The following is a 25,693-nucleotide window of genomic DNA, read 5'->3' as shown; positions in this document are numbered from 1 at the left end:
GACACCCGAAAAGTATTACTGTTCCTTGATGAAATTTTGAAAAAACTATTGTAGCCCACTATTTTGGAAAAGATCTGTGAGTGGATGTGACAGTGAAATTGCATTTTAAGTTTGTTGAATCTGACACTACTTTTTGTTAAAGAATGAAAACGTCAAAACCCCTTTCAACAACAAGTTAGGCAAAGTAGATCACGTATCTTAATTAGGGAAGACTAGTATAGTAGTCACTAGAGAATCTTCTCTCTTTATTATATATCCTTGCCCTTTCACTCATGTCAAAAAACATGTTTTAAGCTATTTCTTCACATATCTTCAAACTACTCAGAGTTGCTGCCTTTTATTATTCTTAAATTTCATTCTATACACGTAATAAGGTTGTTTTTCTCTCTCTCAGTAATACCAATAATTATGACTTTAATTTTTGTCACTGAGGTAACAACCCATTTTCTGGTACTGATATGATGCCTCAACCACATTTATCAGTGGGTTTAAAACCTTATAACTTCAACCCCACTTTTGGAAAAAAAAAATTCAATCTTTCTTGTGTTTTTTGTTTTCTTTTTCTTTTGAGGTAATGGATTTTCTTTGCAACACCAATCTGATTTTCTGAGTGAGTATGTTTTTGGACCACAAAGCTGAAACAATTATGTCTTTTACAGCAGTTATCCTAACAGTAGCTGAAACGATTATCAAGAACATTTGTCTAGGTTTTTCTCACTGTGATTAGGTATTGTTTGGGTGGGTCTTTCTTACTGAGTTTATTTCCTTTCAGGTCTTGAACAAATCAAGGGGTCCATCTAAGTTTAAAATAGTGGTAGAATAAGTGATCCACTTTTTGTGGAATTGCGTTTGAGACTTGTTACTTTGTCCCCAAATCTAAGACAATTTAAACTTTTGCACTCAAATGCTTTATTTCTCCATACACTTCTTGTTCAACTAATGAGAGAGTTTATGCTCTCTCCAAAAAAGAAGATCTTAGCTTCAAATGCATGGAAAGATGACAAAGGTGATAAGATGATATTTTAAAAAGGAATCGATTACCACACACACAAAAAAGTTGAAAAGGAATCGATGACAAATGTCTTACTTAGTGCTAATCTTCATGTAATCATTTTTTATTAAGTATTATTAAACACTTTTTGCTTAGTAAATAAGCATAATTATGCTCTCCGGGAGATTTTACCGGAAAATATCATCAATCAGTGACCGCAGACTATTGAAAAATGCAAGCCACTAAATGAGGACAAAACATTAATTATTATAAGAAAAAAAATTAAAAATAAGGTTAATAAAATTGAAATGTTAAACCATTTTATTAGTAGGTTTTAATCACGTAGTTTGTGGACCATTGTGTCTCAACCAATGATTTCGCTAAATATTGTCGCAATAGGTTCCAATTCTTCTGAGAGACAATTTATTAGGTAGATCAGGTAGGTTGGTCCAAGGAATAATCGAGAGGAGAAGTATAAAATCATAAACAAATCATTTATTTATTGTTAATTTTTTTCAAAGATCATACGTACATATCTTTTAAGCAAAATTACAAACATTGGTTTATATATCTAAAATGATCTCCAAATCATGGAAAACAATTCCTTAATATATACAGTTTACGTGTTTAGTATAGTTACTTAACATATACTTGAATTTGAAATATGTTTTATAAAGTCAATTTATGATAAAACAATTCTATTTTTTCACCTGACACATTTCTGATTCAAAACAATAATGATTACTCCTTGGCATACCGTATCTGTTACAATATATATATATATATTATATATATATATATATATATATATATATATTATATATATATATATATATAATATATAATACATGAATATAGCTATGTATAAAAGTAGCTGCATGTGTTAGCAGTCTGAGCTTGAAGTGTTATTTGTTTCTGCAACACTCTAAAGCAAACACATGAAGGCAACTCTAAGATACTTAGCAGGAATGGCAGGCCCTAGTGGTTTTGGCTCAAACTCAACCGCTGAACAAGTCACTGAAGATTCTTCTTGCTTCCTTCCTTCATCTCTAACAGCTCTCATCACTGGTAAGTCTCAAAAACAGCTTCTAGAGGCTACCTGGTGGTAAAAATATCCATGAAAATCAAGCTCAATTATCATCTTCAACTTCCTCTGATATATATATATATATTTATATACACACACCCCGAAAGTGTCATAAACCAATATTCCCTTTTGTATTTTCTTTCCTTATTACCTTGTGTTTTTTTTGGACTTTGATGATTGGGGAGAGTCTGTTTCTCTAAGCTGAAGGATTCATAAGTATATATGCATGGCTATATATGGTACTTGGTTCTTAAATCACCATGTGTGTGTGTATTGCTTATACTTTCCCATTTTACTTGCATTTCTTTGTACTTAATTCTCAGTTTTTCATTTTCCTTTTCGATTTGCCAGAAAAAATTGAAAATTTAGTCCAGTCTGTCAAAAATTTAGCCTAACTTGATAGTAGCTGTATGTATCTGGTGCTTTCTTTCTGATTGATTTTGCTGCACTGGAAAGGTGATGAGAGATTAACTTTGAAGCCTGCAAGCTCTCTCACATCACACGAGTTTGCCAATTTAGATATGGATGGTGTGGTTCTTTTTAGCTGCAGAAAGATGAGGTTCTGTTATTTTTGTCTCTTTTGTGCACCCTTCTCTCATCAAATCCAGACATATTCATCACTTGTCTACACTACGTACACCACAAACTCATCATCAAGATCATATATATCTCCTTTTTCCCACTCAAATGAATAAAAAACATGCCTCCCAACATTTTATAATTCACCCTCGTCTAACAATGACAAAATCTGTTTGTAACAAGCTTTTGTTAAATAACTCAATAATATTATGACTTGATGTATTTTACATCGAGTAGTACGTAGGTTATTTCTAGGCTTTATGATATTGTCCTTTATCTACATACATTTATTATAACTACTACAATTAATAAACTTTATTACAGGAAGCACTCTTAACCTTTACAATCTCCTAATTAATTAAACTTTATTACAGGAAGCACTCTTAACCTTTACAATCTCCTAATTAATATAATTAATGTAACAACTTGCAACTACCTGTATTTAAGTTTATCCAACATAATTCTGTCAGTAAATTTAAATGTTTCTTCTATCTTTCATTCTTCTTCTTTGCATTTCGATTTTACCAGGTGCACTCCATACCGAACTTACTACTTTCATTAATAGTTAGGTTCTTCACTTTCTTTATGGTCGGCTTTGTTTTTATTATGCTTACTTGTTCTTTGTTTTGACTGCCTTTTTCTTAACCTTGGTCGACTTGTCCTTAACTGAGTTCTTTATTGTTTATGTGATCTACTTGTCATTAATTGAATCCCTCTCAATAGACCAAACTCCTTTTAAGATCGAATAATTCTCACACCTTTTTTACACCAAACTCATCATCCATTTCAAGTCGTGACTTCTCATCTTGCACCTTCAAAATTTAAGATCATTCTCTGCATGCAATTGCTCTTGCAAACTTAACACTTCCTGTCCACGACTTCTACCACCAAGATCGCTTCTTATACCTCTTGGGTATCATCCTCTATCTTGAGTGTTATGAGCTTCTCCCTTTATTTGGAGTAGTTAATCAAGTTGCTCCCATTTCTTCTTCTTTTATTGATCATGTGCCTCAAGTGACCCGACATGCTCTTCAATCAAGAGCATTGACAAGTCCTTGAACTCCTCAATAGTGCATCCAATATTCTCAAATTTGATAAATGACCTTAGTATTTTCTACACCACTCGACAAGTGGGCAACATTTCTCCATTCCTTTCAAGCTTATTCACCACGATCTCAACACGAGAGGTGTACTCAACAACTCCTTCAACTTCTTTCATTCTCATGCTTTCAAGCTTGTCCTTAAAAGTTTGAAGTTTGACCTACTTTACATTATTATTTCCTTTGTAGGCCTTCTCTAATATATCTCATGCTTCTTTTAAAGACTTAACATTTGTTATCTTCTCAAAGTCGAACTCATCAACAACTCGGTACAACACATAGACGGTTGTTTTGTCTCACGATGCTCTCAACACAACAAGTTAGTCAATTGTTTGTTCTTCAATGTCAATGGTTCTTGGTGCTCCTTTTCAACTACTTACCATGCTTCTTGGAAACTAAGGATGGCTTTCATCAACATACTCCAATTATCATAGCTGACTCTAGTTATTTGCAAGGTTGATCATTTCACTCAAACTTTTCCAAACACTCTCTTACTCTTTTTTCTTAACATTCAAACACTCGGGTTCTTTAGCTCTCATACCAATTTGTTAACTACAAGTCTTTCTTAAATAACTCACTAATATTATGACTTCTTGTATTTTACATTGAACAATACATGAAGTATTTATAGGTCTTTTGACATGACCTTTCAACTATATGCATTAATTATAACTACTACAATTAATGAACTATATTGCATGCCTTAATTATTACTAAAAACACTTCTAACATTTGTAATCTCCTAAGAAAATTAATATAACAACTTGTAACTATCCACTTAAGTTTATCCAACAAAATCCAAGTATTTTATAATTAATATTATGTTTTTGCTAATAAAAGCACGTGTTTTATAGTTTAACTAACAAAGTTGTTACTGATTTGAACTTTTCATTGAAGGGGCAAGTTCTGGTATTGGAGCTGAAACAGCTAGAGTGTTAGTAAAGAGAGGAGTGAGAGTTGTAATCGGTGCAAGGGACTTGAAGAAGGCCATGGAAGTGAAAAAGACCATACAAAAGGAGAGTCCAAAGGCTGAGGTTGTTCTGTTGGAGATTGATCTTAGCTCTTTTGGTTCTGTACAGAGATTTTGTTCCGAGTTCTTAGCTTTAGAACTTCCCCTTAATATTCTCATGTAAGTTTTGTCCACCATCATATTGTTCCACCTTTTCATATCATAGTAATGATGGTTATCATTGTGAAACAAGGACAAGTCATTCACATTTTAGGTGGTTTATACTAATAGTAAGAACAAATCAATTTTACAGAAACAATGCAGGGATATTTTCTCAAAACTTGGAGTTCTCTGAGGATAAAATTGAGACCACATTTGCTACAAATTACTTAGGTACTTTTCTGATTATTGATCTTTTCATAGGGCTTTATTAATATTGATATCATGTTACTATGTAATTAATATTCACAATCTTAAACCTGTAGAGGTTGCTTTTATTTTAGTTTTTATCAACATAAAAAAGGCAACTTAAACTTGGTTAAACTTAATATTAAAGAAAGTGCTTGTCACTGTGATCTGCTCTTAAATATTCTTTTTCACTTTCAGATAAAAAAGCTTACATCATCACATTTCTAAAGGACGTAGCTTGGTTGGTTTAAGGTCCCCCACCAAAAACATATAATACGCAATCGTCCATATTTTAGGCTCTTTTAGGGTCCACGACCACAAGCTTATAAGCACTTTCAGGGTTAATTTTGGTCCACAGACACTGAGCACTGGTCATACGTTTTTCTTTATGGGCTCAAAGTCCAAAGCCCGTGTGACCCGTTTCTAAAGTGCTAAGCTTTTTGTTTTTGGATTCAAATTTACCGTTTCATTTTTTAATGGCAAAAATTATGCATCGTCAATTTAAGAAGACATTTATTGAAGTTTCATATTTTTTGTCCTCAATTGCAGGTCATTTTTTGTTAACAGAGATTTTATTAGAAAAAATGATAGAGACGGCTGAGAAGACAGGTATTGAAGGAAGAATAATAAACGTTTCTTCTGTCATACATAGCTGGGTGAAGAAAGATGTTTTTCGTTTCAACGACATACTCAGTGGAAAAAAGTACAACTACCTTGTTCTCTGCAAAATTACAACAGTTCTGATTGCCTTACATTTTAGCTACTTATTGCATTTCTCTCTTGTAACTATTGTAGATATAATGGCACACGCGCTTATGCTCAGTCAAAATTGGCAAATATTTTGCATGCCAAGGAAATAGCCAAGCAACTCAAGGTTGGAATGACAAATAACTCCAAACTTTATAGTACTTCTTATCTCTTTGAGTGGTGATTGTCATGCTTTTTGTTTGGCCCACTACATTATTCATGAGAATTGGAATATAATTACAGGCAAGGAATGCAAGAGTAACTATCAATGCAGCACATCCAGGCATTGTGAAGACAGGAATTATTAGAGCTCACAAGGGCTTATTAACGGGTAGTTAAAATATTCATTAATTATTAATAGACACTTTACCAAATGTTGAAACTACTAAGAATTGGTAACATTTCCACGCAGATTCCCTATTTTTTATCGCATCAAAGTTACTCAAAACAACATCGCAGGTGTGTAAACAAACAAGCTCGATTACACTTACGTGCAGTGATTTTGAATGCTGGATTGGTGTAGAATTATAGATGTGGAAAACAGTGATGGACAACCATACATAGGCAAAGCTACTTTACCATGGATGTCAAATAGTGTGCTTTTGAATAGTAGTTAAACTAGCAATGTAATATTTTGTCATTAAGAGGGATGATAATTATGTCAATGCGTGTCTGCAGGGTGCAGCAACTACATGCTATGTCGCTCTGAGCTCAAAAACAGAAGGGATAAGTGGAAAATACTTTGCAGATTGTAACGAGAGTAAATGCTCGAGCCTAGCAAATGACGAGTCGGAAGCACAAAAGCTATGGAACAACACCCATGCCTTTCTTCACAAACGACTACGTCAAGCAACAATTTGAAGCAATTCCCCTTTTCAAGACACCATGTATATTAGGTTATTCGTTTACCTTAGCCAGCATGCACAAGCAAGATTTGAGTCTTTAAAGGCAACCTGAAACATCATAATCATGAGGCACTATTGTTAGTAGCCTTTCCTGTGTAGCTCCCTTTTGATTATTTGTACAAATAAGAGAGAAATAAAACATAAATCTCTCTGCAAATGCAATAACAAAAAGCGATAGTTCATCTCCTCTATAAAGCAAATAGAGCCAAGGCTCTGCTTCACATTAATAATCAGGTACTATCCAAATCTAACTCTGGAAGGAAAACTGTGATATCCGTTGTTGATAAAAAAAACAAACATTTACACGACTGTTCAAGACTCCAGCGTTTACCCTCCTTCCAGTTACTCAGGTTTAAGTCAGGTAGGTGCTTCCTATTGTTCAGGATTAAAGATAATGATAGATAGTATCCAAACCGACGTGCAAGAAGGAAAAAGGAAACACGTCCACCCACGGCATGTGTTCCTGCACTTCAGACTTTTTTCACATGGTCGAAGTGCAGATTTAGAACACACAAGGGAAGATAAAATACATAAAAGGATCATACAGATCCATTTCCCAGATCCCAATACACTATTTACAGTGCCAAAACAAGATATCATGACAAGAATGGCTGATGTTATATTAAACTATAGCAGTATATCAACAACGGGAAGAAAAATTAAAATACATAAATATTACATGGACCATACATGAAAAATGTACGGATCTTCTGGTCTATTATATACAGGTTCAGACATCCAGAACATGGGTATGCCTTGACTTACATATCAATTTGTTAGTAGAAAAAGGTTGAAACTCCAGAACCAAGGTATGTCTTACTCTAAATGTCAATTTGATAGCAATAAGGATCATTAGTAACATCCCTACGTGAATCGGCATGTCTCATCAAGTGAGGTAATGAGCATCCCCCTCACTGCTTCATTTCCTGGCCTGTAATATATTAAACGTTAGCATAACTGATCTTACATACACATTGCATATATATGCAATAATCACAAACAATTTTACTTGATTTCACAATCCAGAAACTCTGCCACACAAGTTTTTATACGATTAAATTATTCCAGGAAAAATATTAATGATGGTATAGAGAAGAAAAAGTTCAACACTTTATTATTTTGATTAAGTGTTAAACATAGCATAGTGTAAAACATGATGATGCTTTCTTTGATAGACAATGAATTAAACTAACAACAAATCATATAAGAAGCAAGTGATTTGTCTAACAGACAGTAAAACACTGAAGTCTTGGTTTAGGTCTACTGAAACGGGAAAGCGCTCAAACAATAAAAACGTATAGAAGTGAGCTAACCTCGTACCACACAAAAAATATATATGCTTACTTGATGAATGTAGGAAATGTCTACTACCTTCGTATAACAAAGAGATCTAATGGTCAAAGGATAAGACACTTCAAAAGATCTCTTGGAAGAGCTAAAAAATGTTTTTCTTCACCAAATCCCTAAACCAAGTTTTCTCAACTCTGAAAAGATTGTGACCTTAAGGAAATGCTTACTGCCCAAGAAAGAGATGAGCACATCCAACTACTGGGACTTTGACAAAATGAATAAAGAGCATTTATTGCATAGAGAGCATTGAATGTATCCATCACTATCAAACCCATCAGACGAAAGGGGTCAAGGCTAAAAAGAGCTGAAGCTCCTCAAAGGCCAAACACTGTCCCACAACTACTTTCTTCTGAAGATTATATAAAGACATTAAGAAGAAGAAAGTTAGAGAGATTAGGCATAGTACAAAAGCATTGTTAATATTTAGAACTATGAGAAATAGAGAAGATTGGGAGAGAATATCCCTTGTGTGTGTTGCATACACATAGGGTAATTTATTTATATTGTAAGATATGGGCCAATGCCCTTAATACATAATAGACTAAGCCCAAATAACAGAAACACACATCTTAACATCTAACACTCCCCCTCAAGCTGGAGCATATAAATCATATGTTCCAAGCTTGTTACAAAGATAATCAATTCTAGGTCCTCGTAAGGACTTAGTGAATATGTCTGCCAACTGGTTGCTTGAGTTAACAAACTCAGTCTTGATATCTCCGGATATGATTTTTTCTCGAATGAAATGACAATCAACTTCAATGTGTTTGGTTCTCTCATGGAAGACAGGGTTAGAGCTAATATGGAGAGCAGCTTGATTATCACATATAAGTATCATGTGAGTGACATCTCCAAATTTCAATTCACTAAGCAATTGTTTAAGCCACACAAGCTCGCAAGTAGCTGATGCCATAGCTCTATATTCTGCTTCTGCACTAGACCTTGCCACAACACTTTGCTTCTTACTTTTCCAAGATATCAGGTTGCTACCAATAGAGACACAATATCCAGAAGTAGACCTCCTATCAGAAGGAGAACCAGCCCAATCAGCATCTGAATAACAAACAATTTTTGTATCGTTGTTAGGGCCATATAGCAAACCTTTTCCAGGTGATCTTTTAATATACTTCAGTATGCGAACAACTGCCTCCCAATGGTCTTCACATGGGGAGTTTAGAAATTGACTCACCACACTAACTGCGAAAGAAATGTCAGGACGCGTAACAGTAAGATAGTTTAATTTACCAACTAGTCTTCTGTACCGTTCAGGATCTGAGAAAGGCTCCCCCTGATTTGGTAGGAGTTTGATGTTAGGGTCCATAGGTGTCTCAACAGATTTACAATTCATTAACCCTGTTTCCTCCAAGATGTCTAACGCATACTTCCTCTGAGATATGACAATACCATCATTGGATTGTGCTACTTCAATACCCAAAAAGTACCGGAGTTTGCCAAGATCTTTGGTTTGAAAATGATGACAAAGGTGTTGTTTCATCTGAGAGATGCCAAGATAGTCGCTTCCTGTGAGAACAATATCATCGACATACACTATTAAGTAGATACATCCAGCACTCGAGTGGCGATAGAACACCGAATGATCTGCTTCACTGCGAGACATACCAAATTGTTGAACAACACAACTGAATTTACCAAACCAGGCCCGAGGAGACTGTTTTAGGCCATATAAGGATTTGCGAAGACGACATACCAATCCAGATGACTCCCCTGAGCAACAAAGCCAGGCGGTTGCTCCATATAAATTTCTTCATGCAAATCACCATTGAGGAAAGCATTTTGACATCAAGTTGGTAAAGAGGCCATTGGCGAAGAGCGGCCATGGCAATGAAGAGGCGAACAGAGGTCATTTTTGCCACTGGAGAAAAAGTATCACCATAATCCAAACCAAAAATCTGTGTGTAGCCTTTGGCAACCAGTCGAGCTTTCAGACGATCAATCGTGCCATCAGGACCAACCTTGATAGCATACACCCACCTGCAACCAACAACAGACTTTCCAGATGGTAATTGGACCAGCTCCCAAGTTCCACTTTCCTGTAAAGCACTTAATTCATCCATCATAGCTTGACGCCAACCAGGATGAGTTAAGGCATCACTCACAGATTTGGGAATTGACACAGAAGAAATGGATGAGAGACAAGTATAAAAAGATGGAGATAATCTGTTGTAATTAAGAACAGTATAATGGGGGGAAGGGTTACGGGTAGAGCGTATACCTTTACGGAGGGCAATAGGCAAGTCAGACTCAGTTGCTGGAGCCGGAGGAGACACATGAGGCGGCACCGGAAGTGAGTCATGAGGGAGACGATTACGGCGACTATAAACCTGAAGGGGTGGAGGTGAAGTATGATCCTGTGGTGAAGGAGAGTCTAAAGAAGGAGAAGACAAAATGGGTGGAGCATCACCAGGAGGATCACATATAAGAGGAATATCAACAGTAACAGGGAGAGGTACAGAACTAGAAGATAGATGTGAAAAGTAAAAAGAAGACTCATCAAAAGTGACATCAGCAGAGATAAAATGACGATTGAGGGAAGGGGAAAAACACTTATAGCCCTTTTGTGACCGTGGAAATCCTAAGAAGACACATTGTGAGACCGAGGAGATAACTTATCAAGACCAGGACTAAAATCATGAACAAAACATGTAGACCCAAAAACTCGAAGAGGTAATGGATGCAGAGGGTCTTGAGGAAATAAGATAGAATGAGGGATTTTGTTATCTAGGACGGAAGATGGCATGCGGTTGATAAGATAACATGCTGTGAGAACTGCATCACCCCAAAAACGGGAGGGTACTTGACCATGAATAAGAAGTGTACGAGTTGTTTCAATAAGGTGTCTATTCTTGCGCTCAGCCACCCCATTTTGTTGAGGGGTATAAGCACATGAGGTTTGGTGAAGAATGCCATGAGAAGCCATAAACTGTTTAAACGGTTGAGAAAGGTATTCACGGCCATTATCACTACGTAAATTTCGAATAGAAACCCCGAACTGTGTTTTTATTTCATTGAAAAAAGATTGAAAAATAGAAAACAACTCAGAACGATTCTTCATTAAAAATAACCAAGTACATCTGGAATAGTCATCAATAAAGGTAACAAAATACTGAAAACCTAAAATGGACTTAACACGACTAGGTCCCCAAATGTCAGAATGAACCAATGAAAAAGGAGACGACGCCCGTTGTGAGACACTACGAGGAAAGGAACTACGAGTATGCTTCCCTAACTGACAAAACTCACACGACAAACTTGATAATGTGGACAACCTGGGGACAAGTTGTTGTAGTTTGGCAAGACTGGGATGACCGAACTGAGCATGAAGAAGGGATGGTGACTCCATGACAACGCCAACATGTGGAGAAGGGCTGAGATGATAAAGGCCATGAGACTCACATCCTGTGCCAATCATGTGTTTCGAACTCCGGTCCTGCAACCAAACAGAATCTTTAGTAAACGAAATAACACAATTAAGAGTACGAGTTAAACGACTAATGGACAATAAGTTGAAGGGAGACCCAGGCACATAAAGTACATGATCGATGGATATGGATGGAAAAATATTAACAGTACCAATACCATGAGATGAGACTCTAGACCCATCAGCCATTGTTACTGAGGGTAAATTATTCGGACATGACAAGGAAGAAAACAAGGACTTGTTACCAGTGATATGATCTGTGGCGCCTGAGTCAAGGACCCAAGGTCCAAGGGAGTGAGTTAGACCAACAAAAGGTGTACCTGTACGTGCAACAGATGCAGATGTAGTGGAACCAGAGTGTTGATGATCCTCATACCATTTGAGAAATTCGTTAAAGATTGCAGGTTTGTCTACGATATTAGATGAAGTAGGATGGTCTGCAGACGGTGATCGGGGAGGTGGATCAGAATTTGCCATTGCTACAGGTCGAGGAGGACGTCCATGGAGAGCATAACATCTATCAATTTTGTGGCCTAACTTGCCACAATGGTCACATTTTGGACGTCCTTTACTTGGCTTGCGAGACCGACTTCGATCATCACGTTGAGCAGCCATAACAGAGGAATCATCAGTATGAGGGGATGTCTCAGTGACGGGTTTGCTCGGTATACGCAAAAGAGCAGAACAAGTAGAAGTAAAGTTGGGTATGACAGGAGAACCCAAAATCTGATCACGGACATGAGAAACATCATCAGAGAGTCCGTATAATGCCAACAACATGAAGAACTTTGATCGCTGTTCCAATTCTTCAGCAGGAGTGGAAGCAGGAGGTAATATATCATTAAAGTCATGAAGAAGGGCATGAATTTTACCCAAATATTCTGCCATAGGACCAGGATTGCGCGGACCAATAACAGTTAATAGGTCCTGACAAACACCATAAAGACGCTGAGTGTCATTGGTGTATAACAACTTCGCTTGTGCCCATACTTCTGAACATGTTTCATAGGATCGAAACATTTGTTTCAGTGAGGAGTGAATGGTGGACTTTATAACAATGCACAACTGAGCATCAATTTTCATCCAGCGGGAAGTGTCATCTATGGGAGCAGTAGTCACATTTTGAGTAAGATGATCTAAGTACCCTTGACTCTTCAACCAAAGTTTGATGTCGGACGCCCATGTTGCATAATTTGTGCCATCTAACTTGTCAATGGACAAGTGTACATTCACATAATTGGTATATATTGAAGGATCAGAAGATGAGCCACCAATAGAGGTGTTTGTAGACGAGGAAGACGCCATAGGGAAGGAGAAACCCTAAAAATTCAAAGTGCTCCGATTGACGCAACGACCACAGATCCAGAAAGAGGGCGAGGAGGCGATCACGGCGGTGCTGATCGGCGGCGGAAAGCTCCGGCGACGCGCCGGCACGCGCGGCGGCAGCGGCGGCAGCGGCGGCAGCGGCGGCAGCGGCGGCAGCGGCGACTCTTGCGGCGGCGCGTGGAGGCGCGTGGGAGGTCCGTTCGCCGCGATCTTCGTACGACGGTGGTCGCCCGGCCGAGACGAGTCCGATGGTGTGGTCGCCGGTCGATTCTGGAACTCCGGCGGCGGCGACGGCGACGGCGACGGCGACGGCGGCAGCAGCAGCGACGGCGGCAGTGAGGGGTGCCGGAGACCGTGGAGTTGACTGGAACTATTCCTGTGCTCTAGATACCATATGAGAAATAGAGAAGATTGGGAGAGAATATCCCTTGTGTGTGTTGCATACACATAGGGTAATTTATTTATATTGTAAGATATGGGCCAATGCCCTTAATACATAATAGACTAAGCCCAAATAACAGAAACACACATCTTAACATCTAACAAGAACCATTAAAAAGCTTCAAGGAAGAGCACTACTAGTGTTCTAATCAAGCAAGCGAGAAAGAGTGTCTCAATCTCTCATATGTCGACAAAAAATCATCTTTGTCTAGCAAGGTAAAGTGTGATCAGAGATTAAAAACCACCCTATCTCTACAGCTTACCCAAAAGTGGCTATTTGGCAAAGTATACTTGGTAAAGCTAGAAGTAGCTTGTTGAAAGAATATTTAGTTAAGTCATAAGTGGCTTGAAAAAAGAATACTTGAACGGGATTAGCTAGGAGTGGTTAAGAGTTGAATGAATACTCGTGTTGAGTCAGTAGTGGTTGGGGAAGAATCCTTGGTTAAGCCAAGAGTGACTTAGGAAAAAATACTTGATTGAGCTAGAAGTGTCTTGCAGAAACAGTACTTAAAGAGTTAGCCAAAAGTGGCTACAAGCTTAAAGAATACTCGTATTATACTTTGCAACGTTAGTCTACTTAATGAAACTATTAGGTTTCTTGGTGACAAGAAATCTAAAACTATTTTTGATAAGGATATCGAACACACAATCACGACTGAAACTCTGTATTATTAAACTAGAAACAAAGAAAGTGTTTGGAAACGTCCAAGGGAATAACCTCCCCTTCTTCCAGGATGTAACAAAACCTGTCAACAACAAAGATACAATATGTGTCTGTCCCAAGACACTAACCCACCATTTATAAAGCCAAACTCCCCCTAAGAAACTACAACTGCCTAACAACCCCCCAAACCTCCTAATCACTATGTTTCGTTATTTTTCCCCTTCCTTCTAACGTAGACCTTCATGGTCCTATCAGAAACTCAATAAGTTGACTTAGAAATAAATGTAGTTTGTGTAATCAGACGAACTAGTATAAAATATTGTGCTTATCTTTTTCTCTCTTAATATTACATGTTATTTTGTTCATACTAACATAGAAGGAGGGACATTGCATAAATACTTAAAATGAAAACCCCTTTAAAAAAGTAAATCAGAAAATTAACTAAAGTTGTGTCTGATAATTTTCATCATCAAGAAAACACCATAGATCAATTTTCTAGTAAACTGTAAAATCATCATCTGAATATCGTTAGTCAATCGATATTTGTGAAAAGATGTTGAAAATTCTTAAAACACAATTCAACACTCTTTTTGTATTTTTCCTTGCTTTCACAAAGTCTTTTCCTGGAAGCAATCTGCCTCCAAATCATATTCCTTGAATGTTTATTGTATCAAAGATATGGAACAAATACGTAAAGGAACATACATATAGGTGGCACTACAGATCAGGTAATGGATGACCTAGTGTGGGAAAGTATAGCTAAATGGGTTAAAATTTTCCTTGTCCAATACAACACAAAGCAAGTCATTAGAATCACGTAAGTGCTTAAGCAACAAGAAAAAAATCTTCTCTTGTTTGAAGTGTCACAATATCAAACATGTTTCCGATACTAGTATGTGCTCATCAGTATCAAACATGAGGTGTTAGATTTGGACACTTGAGCTGACATCTTCATACAGCTTGTGCATTTGACACAACACCTACTACATATGTGGGTAGTCATGCACTAACATTTTTTTTTAGATTTAGAAAAGTTCAAATATAAATAAAATTGTTAAAAAGTAGACTTTAAGCCTAATTCAACTTTAAAAAACCGTTTGTAAGGTGAAACTCCTAATATAACTTCCTCGAGGCATATATATCTTGAACGTGAGACTAGACATTAAATAGTGGTCCAAAAGTGACCCGATAATGGGTGAAACAATAAGCCCAACAAACAACAAACTTCACTAAGATAGGCTTTTAACCCATAGCTTTGATATTGTGTTAAGATGTGAATTATAAGTTTAACTCAATTTTACAAAACTTGTTTGAATGGTGAGATTTGCACCCACATAATCGATGTCTTATCTCTAATTGGTATAGGATTTTCAACCATCTTTAAACAAATCACCTTAAAACATTTTTTTTCAATTTTTCAGTGATTAACATTAACAAACAAACAAAATTTTAATACCAGCCATATTGTAAGAGTTATTCAGTTTCTTGAGGTTTGCAAATACCCTCAGTTTTTTTTTTCATATATATGTCAAACCAGAACGGAAAACAAGAGGCAATCACGTTCATCAGAATGTCTCTTCGCCCAATGTTACAAGTCATAGGAAAAAATTCATTCTTAACATAATCTTGTGAGATCAAAGCACAACACCTAATTAAAACTATATTGTTTCCATTAATGATGTAATTAGTCATGTTCTTGACTTCAAACATCAAATCAACTTTCCAAGAAGGTGATGAGGTTAGATATTACAGGTGTCTATATTGTCTGCCACTCCTTGAACCCCAATTCAAGCTCACTTTAATGGAAACAAAAGCCCAAGCCAAGCAATAAGCCTAATCAAACATCTTTCTCTAAGCTTACATAGCCAACTTAAGTCATACCAAAAGAAGATTAAAAAAATGCTACCAAGTGATGAAGGAACTTCACTATCATAATTCATGTTTAAAGCATAATAGACAACACAGTAACTAAAAAAACATCTCATAAGTAGCACCCAGATATTGTGATATAACACCTTGTGCTGAAACATGAAATCAAATTCAACAAATAAAAGGCCAATTTGATCCTTACCTTCAAACGAGGAGATTGACAAACAGATGATGCAGATCCAGGGGATAAAATTGCTGATTTTACCATTCTTTGATTGACTTGTTTCTGGAGATGTGTATTACCTTTGGTGGGTTCACCTTGATGTTCATATCCTTCTGTAATGGTTAATGTTGAAAAAACTGGAGCAGATGCAGAGATAAAGGTGGACTCTTGGTGTTCATTTGTTGTCATAGATAGACTGCCTGATTAGTTGTAATTTAGAACTGACATTAGTCATAAGCCCCACTTTAAATGTTTCAAAACTAGAGAGTTAAAAGTAAGTGATACAAGCTCAGTCAAGGTTCAGGTTTGAATATATATATATATTAAATAGAATGCATGAAAAATAACCAATGATGAGGAAATATGGAAGTTACTAGAAAAATTACTAAAGGGTGCTCAATTAATTCCATGGTACATATATTAAGCATTCAATACATTAATTGTCCCAAATAATGGAAAACACTCATTACATCATTTTATTTGGAATTTTATGTTAAACTTATAATGAATTGTATAAAAAAATGTTAAATTGATTTGATATAAATTCTAGAAGTGTGGTCATGATACTAATTAGAAGTAAATATTTTTTCTAGTGAGATTTTTGTAAAAAGGAAAGCAGTTTACAAATTTTAAAAGCTGAAGATAAAGTAAATTAGCTTTTTTAAAATTATTGTACTATGGCACTATCATAGGTGTCATTAGACTTAAGTAGTGATAGCCACAACTTAGAGCCATGAATAAGAGCCAGGTTTTAGATCCTTTCCCTTTGACATGGCCTGCTACTCTGCAACATCACCAATTTCAACCTGGAGGAACCTGTTGAATTGGAAATAGTTTACATGTTTGACCAAAACCAGCTCATTCAGCACTGGTTTCTAGCAGTCACAGCTTCAAACAATAATCTGACTGAACAAAGGGCCAGAGCCAGCCGTCCCCCCATCAATTGTCAGCACTGGTTTCCAGCAGTCACAGCTGCAAATAATAATCTGACTGGACAAAGGGCCCAAACCCCCCTGCGCCCCCCTCCCCCCATCCCATGAATGGAATCAATTGTAAGAGTTTAAATTGTACCTTGTGTCACTGCTTCTTGAAACTTTTTCCTCATTGTTCTGACAAATTTAAATAGCCCATTTGTCTTGTTTAATTCATGGATCAACTTGTCGATATCTTTGAGAGATGGTTCACAATTTAGCACTGAAATATGAAAGACTAAATTCAGAGTTCATGAAGCAAAATAGTCTACCTTGAAAGATTATATACCAAACCATATGTGATGCTCACATGTATACATATCATCTTCATGACGGATGGTAAAACGGAACTCTTCATTTGGGTTGTTTTCATCAATATTCTTGAAAGTGAATTTAACCCCTAAACAAGAAATCTTGTGAGGATATCAAATTTAGAAAGGACAACCCAGGGACAAAAAGAATTAACTTCAATTACCATGTCCTCCTTCAACATGAAAACCAAGGATCCTATTGTACCAAGATATGACCTCCTGGGCTTCATCTTTAAGTTCATTGCTTTCATTTGATTTCTGTTCAGATGCCGCCAAAACTTTTCATGGAACAAAAGAGTAGAGTGGAAAGGGGGGAGGTTGTTAGGATAGTTCATACATCGTAATATTTCTCAAAGGAAAAAATTCAAATTTAGTAAGCACAAACAGATAAAAAACATGCCCTCACAAAAACAAGTGCAATAAACAATAAACATATTAAATGTTCATGCCACATCAATCATTCCTCCTGGAACCCGTCATTAATTTACAATAAAAGGAACTCAACATGAATGATTTTGTGTTTTGGTACGATAAGTAGTTATGCAAATTACCCAAATGTTCCTGACCACTAGGTCAACCCTAATAGGTATAGAAATCCAATGAATTATGATAATGCTGGAACTGGACCAATTGTTGTAGCCTGGAGTAAATGCAATACTTATCAGATTCTAGTTATCCGAACTAGGTTGTAGTATTTCAATCTTCAGAAAATACACGATTACGGACAAGTCCATACCCTAGATATGGTGTGCATGTAAAAGTATCTATACAAATAAGGCAAGCACAATAATGACTTGCTCCCTTTATTTTAGAACAAACGTGGTAGAGTGGGGAGAACCTCCCATGACGACCCGGCAAGACAACAATGACAACATAGATCAACTTAGACAAGTATTGTACAAGTTTAACCGGAAACAGATTAATCTATATTCTCAGCTAACTCAACTAGTCCCTTAGTGCTAGGAGATCTCCGGAAAATGATTGCCTACCAAACGGAGTTTTAGAGGCAACAGGGGCATTGAACCCGCATCCATACAGTTCAGGAGTTGTTAATGTTCAGCTAGTTCAGTTAGAGATTAATCAGACTAGTTTTGCAATTAATGAACGTTACAGAAATGGATATCTAGCAATATATATACTGTGTTTGGATGAGTTTCTCCATAAAATCCTTCTAAGAGAGTAAAATATGAGAAAAAAGAAATTAAATCAGTTTCTCCACGAGTTAAAATTAACTTAACCATGAAGTTATTTATGGAAACTCTCTCCCATAGGCTCTCTTTTTTTTTAATTTATACATAAATTAATTTCAACTTGTAAATAAGTAAATTTCATTTTCTCTCAAAGAATAACTTATGCAGAAGATCATCCAAGAACATTTATAGATAATAACTGCATTTGTAGCGAAACACGTGATTACTACCAAGCCGGTGTTGCGATACAACAGAAGCACATTCTTCGCATTTGCTTCTCTGCCTCTGAATCTTTGTCTTCATAACTTCAACTCGTTCCTTCACAGAAGCAATAGAATCCTTTAGAGCCATTCTCTTCGCCTCTCTCCGAGTCTTAACTGCACGAAAAGTAAAACAAAAAAAAAAAACTGAAAAAAAGACGAATTAACTGAGAAAGAGAGAGAGAGAGAGAGAGAGAGAGAGAGAGAGAGAAATATAAATGCGTACCTGCCAGCGCCTTTACCAATTCATCCTCAGCCTCCCTCAGTTTAGCTTTAACCTCTGTCAGTTGAGCTGCAAAAGAAAGAAATCGAGAGAAAAAGATTAAGAACTAGCCGAAAAGTGTAAACCCTAAATTAGTTGTTACTAAATGAACTACAAAAGTAGAAAATATGACATTGAGATCGCGCGGTTTTGATTGCGGTGGCTGTGATGGATTGAAGGGAGTTTCTGTACGAAGCGAAGAAAGCGTCGATGTTCTTCAGTTGAAGCGGGATATCGGTGTCGCAAATTGACGCCATCTTTGTTCCCGTTGTTCGCACTACCCGCTTTGCTTACTTGAGAGTGCTGCACAGAGAAAAGGGAACGTTTGTGTTTAGCTTTGAAGCATTGAATGATTGTTTTGCTATTAATTTGATTTTGTTTGGAGCGGGAGAAAAGTGATTTCATATTTTCACATCTATGGCATGTTTGTTTTAAATTAAAGTTTTAAAAGTGATTTTACGAATTTCAACGTCAGACTGTGTTTTCCAAATGAAAGCTATAATATGTATGAATCACAATAAATTTATAAATTTATCTATCTATCTATAAATATTACATATTCAAGTAACACAAAATACAATTTTTTAGGTCTTACAAAAATTAAAATAAATATTAAAGTGAAGGGAGAGGAAGTTTAAAGAACAAATTTTAGAAAGAGGATGATTAGTATTTTAAATAATAAAACGTGTTTATAGAATTCTATTTTATATTATTAAATTTTTAACATTAAAATAATTTATTTTTATTAATTTAAAACATTATTGTAAGGTCTCGAAAATTTAACCAAACTCCACCTGTCAAATCAGGTCTTTAATGTCTTTAATGTCTAAAAACCCTGTTCAGATTTTTATTAAGAAACGCACTTCAAACCCTCACATTCTGACCACTATTTAATGCAACCACGCCACACGTGCAGTGCCATTAAAACGCACTCACACTCACTCTGCATGCAACTGCCAAGTGTCACTTTGGAACATTCGAAAACGTTGGTGGAATCCAAGTGGCAGCAGGTGAATGGACGTTCGTCTTACGTGGAGAAATTAATTTTCTGAAAAACACTCTTCCCACTCTTCTGCATGCTTCGTCTTCTTCCCCAAATTCTTGATTTCCAAATTCTCTACCTTCTCTCTAGAACCTCCCTCTTCTCTCTACCATAACTCACTTTCTTCTTCTCCGATCAAATTTCAGAGACCGTAGAAGAGATCCAGACGTCCTAAGCTTTCCATCAAACCGAACAAGTTCAAGTTTTGAATCTGGTAAGTTCGTCCCTTAGTTGTCCATTATTAGGTTTCATGCAAAACCAAACATGGTTACTTGCATTCTTCTTGTCTGAATCAAACTTTGGTTCTGTAAATGGTTTTAGTTCGCAAGAGTTGAGTGATCTGAGGATAGAAGTGGTAGTTGGGCGAATCCAGAATTTTCACGTTAGGACGTTCGTTCACGAATCCAGGTAAGGGAAGCTTAGTAATTTAATTGATACTTGTATGTAAAGTGAAAGCATGATGTGATGATGTGAACTGGATATATGAGTAATATGTTTTGTAATGATGCATGAACGAACACTGTCTTTGATTGAATATGGGTGATATTGTTTGAACTGTATGTTGATGATGAAATGTATGAATTGGAAAAATGGATAAGTTATGTAGAGTATGAGATGATAATATGAATTCTATAAAGTATGTGATTTATGATGGAGATAAAATTATAAGATATGAATCATATGAAAAATGTGGAGTTAATGTAGATGAAAAATCTGGAAAATATGATATTTCTTACCTTGATAATGCACGCTCGTCATCGAACGGTCTTATACCGTTCGGTTTCCCTGAAAATAACTTAGAATGGAATTCTTTCATTTGGAAGGAACTCTGCTTGAGAACGAGCGTCCTCTTGTGAAAGGCTAGGTTTGAGCGTTCGGCACAGCCTAGTGGTACCCAACGATCGTAATTAATTGAAGTTATAATAGTAACGCTCGGTTTTATATCCAGCGTTCATTATAGGTAGCGCTTAGTCTTATACTAAGCGTTCGTCCAAATGAGCTATCGGTCTTATACCGAGCGTTCGCTCAAATTAGTGCTCGGTCATCTACCTAGCGTTCGTCCTACGTAGTGTTCGGTTTATACTGAACGCTCGTCCTTATCCTTGATTCCTGCACGGACGTAAATAGCGTTCGTCCAAATTATTAGTTGACGTTCGGTCATTCACTGGCAGTCGATTTCTTTTGAATGATTATTCTCAGTAAAGTTAAATACTTGTATGTTGTATTCTTGTACATTTGGATTCGGCCTAGAGCCTGTATACTTAGTTTTTTTTATGAATATTGATTTCATAACTGTAGAGTCAGTTCCCCTCAACTGATTGAATAGCCACAACGTTCGTTAAATACCTAGTGTCGATTTCTTCAAATCTTGGAACGAGTTGTCGTAAATCCAGTCTTTAGCGTTCGTCCTCGTTCTTCAGAGGATTGAACATTCGTTATTTTACCCCCTTAAAACTAAAGATGAAAATGAAATTAAAGTGTAAAATTCTGAAGTGTGAACCATGTTTGGAGAAATTTTATGATGATGGATTTTGAACGAGCGTTCCAAGGAGGAACGTCTCTATGATTTGAATGTGGGAAGTGGTGTAGTATGACCATGGTAAAGCTGCTGATGGCTGTTCATCCTGATATTCCGTGAGTGCTCGTCCTCATGTAGAGGGGAGTAGGTCATGTGTGGGAATGACAGGAGGTCTTAGTCCTAATGAGTACTTTGGACTGATAGGGCTAACCTCGGGTGGCAGCTGTTGAGTGTTTCCAGTTATCACATCACCCGAGTGCACGAACGCCTGTAGATACATGGATTCATACAGTCCGGACGGTCGATCTTGTAAGAGTTTTGATGATTAATTTTATGCTGATATATATTGTTGTGTGTCTTGTATGTTGATTTGCATATGTTAAACTGTATGTTGGCTGTATGAATTAAATCACCTAAGCTTACCCTTGCGTTTCCTTGTGTTGTCTACTGTTTATGTACGTTCGTCTTGTCCATGCAATGATCATCCGTGTGGATGTGAGCAGACGGAGAGGCGTTGCTTGAAGAAACTCTAGAAGAAGAAAATTTGGAGGACGCCAATCTGGTCGAAGTAGAGGTTAAAGCCGAGCCCTAGAGCGCTCGTTAAGTTGTAGCCTTTAGTATTTCTGTTTAGCTTTTTGGACGTTCGGTTAATGTGTGTAAAACCGTTCGTCTTTAAACGTTGAAATACTATTGTATGGTATTTATCTCTGTACTTATTCACGTTCGGTTTTGGAAGTTTAAATTTTTTTTTTAGTGTAAGACTGCATGGATTAACTGTTAATTGTAATTAATTCTAAATTATGGTTATTACTGTATTTTGGGATGTCACAATTATAAATTTTAATATTGTATTTTCTAGGTGACATAATTAACTAGGAATATAAAGATAATAAAATCTTAATTAAATGCATGGAAGGATGCAAATAAACCATGTAGTGATTGAACAACTTTTGATATATGATTTTCTTCAATATTATAATAAAATACATCCGTTATTCTATAAAACAATTTGTTGACATGTCATTTAACAATCAGTATCGTTCTTATATTAACATTCTATATGATACATGAGAGGTAAAATAGTATTTGAGTTCAACGAAAAGTTTCCATCAAAATTTAGGAGCTCTTCAAATTATCTTATTTATTATAATAGTTTTTCAAATTGTATATTTCCAATTAATTTATAAATATTAAATTAAACATATTTTTGTAAATTTATATTCATATTAGATTATAAAAAATTAAAATTCTAATAAAATAATTTATTATAAACAAATATATAAATCTATAAAACTAAAAAAAAATTGTCCGTACACAACTTATAAAACATTTAAAATACAACTCAATTAAGTTCACTCAGCTTTGTGTTCAAAAGATTTTCTAAAATATACGTGTTGGTATAAATATTTATATATTAATATTACATGTTATCAAATCCCAATACTTAATTTGTAATATCTCTTGATATACTATATTTACAAAATATACGATATATTAGGTAAATATCATATTATTATAATTATTATTATTCTATTAATTAACATATAACAAAAATAACAAGTATTACTGACGGCTAACATATGTCAGAAACGTCAAAAATTTGTTGATAATGACGTTTTTTGACGGATATCGATGGACTAAAATTCGTCAGTATACCGATGAACTAAAATTTGTCAATATACCGATAAACTAAAATATGTCGATAATAATAATATTTACCGACAAATTTATATTCGTCGATAATTATTGACATAAATTATCATCGGTAAATGTAAAAAATATATGTAAGAAATTATTGACAGAAAAATTTGCCAGTAAATACAACAAGAATCCATCGATTATTATAGACGAAAAATTTTCATCGATAAACCCGTCAGTAAATACTGCGATATGATTCATCTTCTTCCTCTCTTTCCTTCTTTTTTGTTCCCTTATTTTTTTCAATCCACAAAATGAACGCATTACAGATGAATGTCACACACATTTACACAATTTTATGCACAAAATTTCATGGTTCCACTTTAATTCACTATCCCACTTTGGTTTATTACACAATTTTATTATCACCAAATTATCATTACAACAATTTCATACAAATTCACACAATTTCATAACCTACACAAAATTATAACCAACTTAGCAAATTACTTCACAATAAATACAAATAAAAAGCAAATAAAAAATAATAAAAGGATTATGCTCGCTTCAAATCCATCACTGTCTAATGACGATGAGTGATGGTGGCAATGCGTGGCATGACAATAGTGTATGGCACGACGAAAGTGCACCTGGCTTCGATATGAAAGAGAAAGAACATATGATCCCTCCTATCATGTGTTAGAGAAGAAGAAGATTAAGTAAAATTCCAAGCTTGACGACGTAGATGGTGACAGAGATGACAGCTTGGGTCAATAAAGATGGAGACACATCAAAGGGTCCAAGAGCTGTGGTAATCTAAGCTTAGATGGAAAAAATGAGAGATATGAAGGATTACCCTCACGAGAAAGAAAAGATGAAGGGAGTTTTGAAAATAGAAGAAAAGTGGCGTTTGAGAACGAGAAACAAGATAAGAAATAGGCTTGGAAAGAAAGAGAGAGAGAAAAAAAAAGTAACGTGCAGTTCTCAAAAAAGAAAGATTGGACGGGAAATTTGACGCTCTTTTTACCAATAAATTTATCGACGAATTTTATGTCTGTAAACTTAATATATACTACCCACGAATTTACCAATAAATTTAAAAATTATTCTGTAAGTCATAGGACTCACATACTCTATAAAAAAACGCATGGTATTTCATAAAAAATACATTTTTTCATATTATTTTCTTTTACTCAATCTAAACTCTCTTATTTATTTAAGCTTTAGAAAGTTTTTTACAACAACTCTAAAAAACATGCATCAAGATCATTTAATTCATGCAAATTTTAACACATGTCTGAAAGTCTGTTCTGGATCCCAATGAAAACAAAAGATGCTTCTAAAAGTTTTATAAGGAAAAATAAAAAAAAATACATGATAAAATTTTGACCTCTATAAAATTGTATTTGAATACTAAAAGGGTTTATACTGGAAAATAAATTTCCATATAGTCTAATTAGGTTAATAAAATTCAAAAGTGATCTAGAAAAAAAAATCTATAATTATAGACATTAGTGTACATAATAAATGAAAATTTGTTATAACATACTCTACAATAATGTTGTTAGAATGACTTATAGCTTGTTTTTGGTAATTGAGAGAGTCTCCTTGTTTATTAGATTTCAACCCTTGACATAAAAGTACTTCTTAAACAAGAATTAATTAAAAAATTTTGAATGCACATGAATAAAACTACTCTACCTAGAGGAAAAAATGTTCATGAAGTAATATATAAGTTTTCTTAAAGTAATTATCTTTTATTATTACATATGTTTTATATATTTATTTTAATTAAGTTTCGAGTCCTTTAATTAGATATTTGTGCTTTAATCTTTGTTATGAATAACATGACTATTATCTTTTACTATCATCTTATTTCTTTTCATTCATTAAAAAATAAGGGATTGTGAAATTTTATAATTAATATACAATGACATTAAAGTTAGAGTTCTTATTATCTATATTAATTATTATATTATTTTATATTTGTTACAAAATTCTATGTATCTTAATACACTACTAAACTTATTTTAAAAAATAAGAATAGGTTAAAAAAAAGCTGAAAAAAAACGGATATTAATATTTCATCTAAGAAAATGAATAAACTTTTCTGAAAGACTACATTAAGTAGAGTTATTAAAATTTGTGACTTTTACAGTTATCCTGGTGTGGTTCAATTTCCAGCATATTGGAAAACTGAATTCAATAATGTAAAAGAACTTTCAAAACTGTTCTCAAATCCAAGAAACTGCGAAGGCGGAAGTTTATAAGAATTTATAAATGTGATTTTATTGAAGTTCTTTGTGAACTCAACCATCAAATGTTTGTTTTTCATGGATACTCAATCGTTTGATTTTCCTAAGTGAAAATCAATATTGTTTGTTTTTGTCAGTGCTACGGTTGAAGCTTACAAGTTATTGAA

General features: G+C 35.2%; 2 protein-coding genes across 5 annotated transcripts; one reads left to right on the top strand and one right to left on the bottom strand.

The window, feature by feature from the left end:
• The first annotated feature begins 1,914 nt into the window (after positions 1–1,914).
• LOC124835792 (short-chain dehydrogenase TIC 32, chloroplastic-like) lies at positions 1,915–6,952 on the top strand. Of its 2 annotated transcripts, XM_088106256.1 has the most exons (9): positions 2,289–3,844; positions 3,947–4,212; positions 4,655–4,886; positions 5,020–5,099; positions 5,664–5,817; positions 5,910–5,988; positions 6,105–6,192; positions 6,274–6,320; positions 6,540–6,952. In XM_088106256.1, exons 2-9 carry the CDS (start codon positions 4,059–4,061, stop codon positions 6,720–6,722), a joined length of 1,017 nt encoding a protein of 338 aa, XP_087962382.1. In that variant the 5' UTR covers positions 2,289–3,844; positions 3,947–4,058; the 3' UTR covers positions 6,723–6,952. The 2 variants fall into 2 exon arrangements, with proteins under 2 accessions (XP_047166746.1, XP_087962382.1); XM_047310790.2 differs by lacking the exons at positions 2,289–3,844; positions 3,947–4,212 and adding an exon at positions 1,915–2,059.
• Positions 6,674–19,467, bottom strand: LOC124835793 (kinetochore protein). 3 transcript variants are annotated; one of them, XR_015784148.1, is made up of 9 exons: positions 19,206–19,467; positions 19,037–19,102; positions 18,781–18,957; positions 17,525–17,638; positions 17,360–17,449; positions 17,150–17,272; positions 16,058–16,278; positions 7,587–7,697; positions 6,674–6,814 (listed from the first exon to the last, which is right to left on the bottom strand). XR_015784148.1 is itself a non-coding variant. In XM_088106257.1 (8 exons), exons 1-8 carry the CDS (start codon positions 19,327–19,329, stop codon positions 7,686–7,688), a joined length of 927 nt encoding a protein of 308 aa, XP_087962383.1. In that variant the 5' UTR covers positions 19,330–19,466; the 3' UTR covers positions 7,366–7,685. The 3 variants fall into 3 exon arrangements, 2 of the variants coding, with proteins under 2 accessions (XP_087962383.1, XP_047166747.1); XM_088106257.1 differs by lacking the exon at positions 6,674–6,814 and having other exon boundaries at positions 7,366–7,697; positions 19,206–19,466; XM_047310791.2 differs by lacking the exon at positions 6,674–6,814 and having other exon boundaries at positions 7,366–7,697; positions 18,781–18,927; positions 19,206–19,463.
• Between the last annotated feature and the right edge of the window lie 6,226 nt (positions 19,468–25,693).

The sequence above is a fragment of the Vigna umbellata genome, chromosome 2 (assembly GCF_029865625.1).
Source record: "Vigna umbellata cultivar VRB3 chromosome 2, Vumbellata_1.0, whole genome shotgun sequence".
NCBI classification, from domain to species: Eukaryota; Viridiplantae; Streptophyta; class Magnoliopsida; order Fabales; family Fabaceae; genus Vigna; species Vigna umbellata.
The sequence above is the reverse complement of the archived record's forward strand: the minus strand, read 5'-3'. Positions and strand labels throughout refer to the sequence as shown.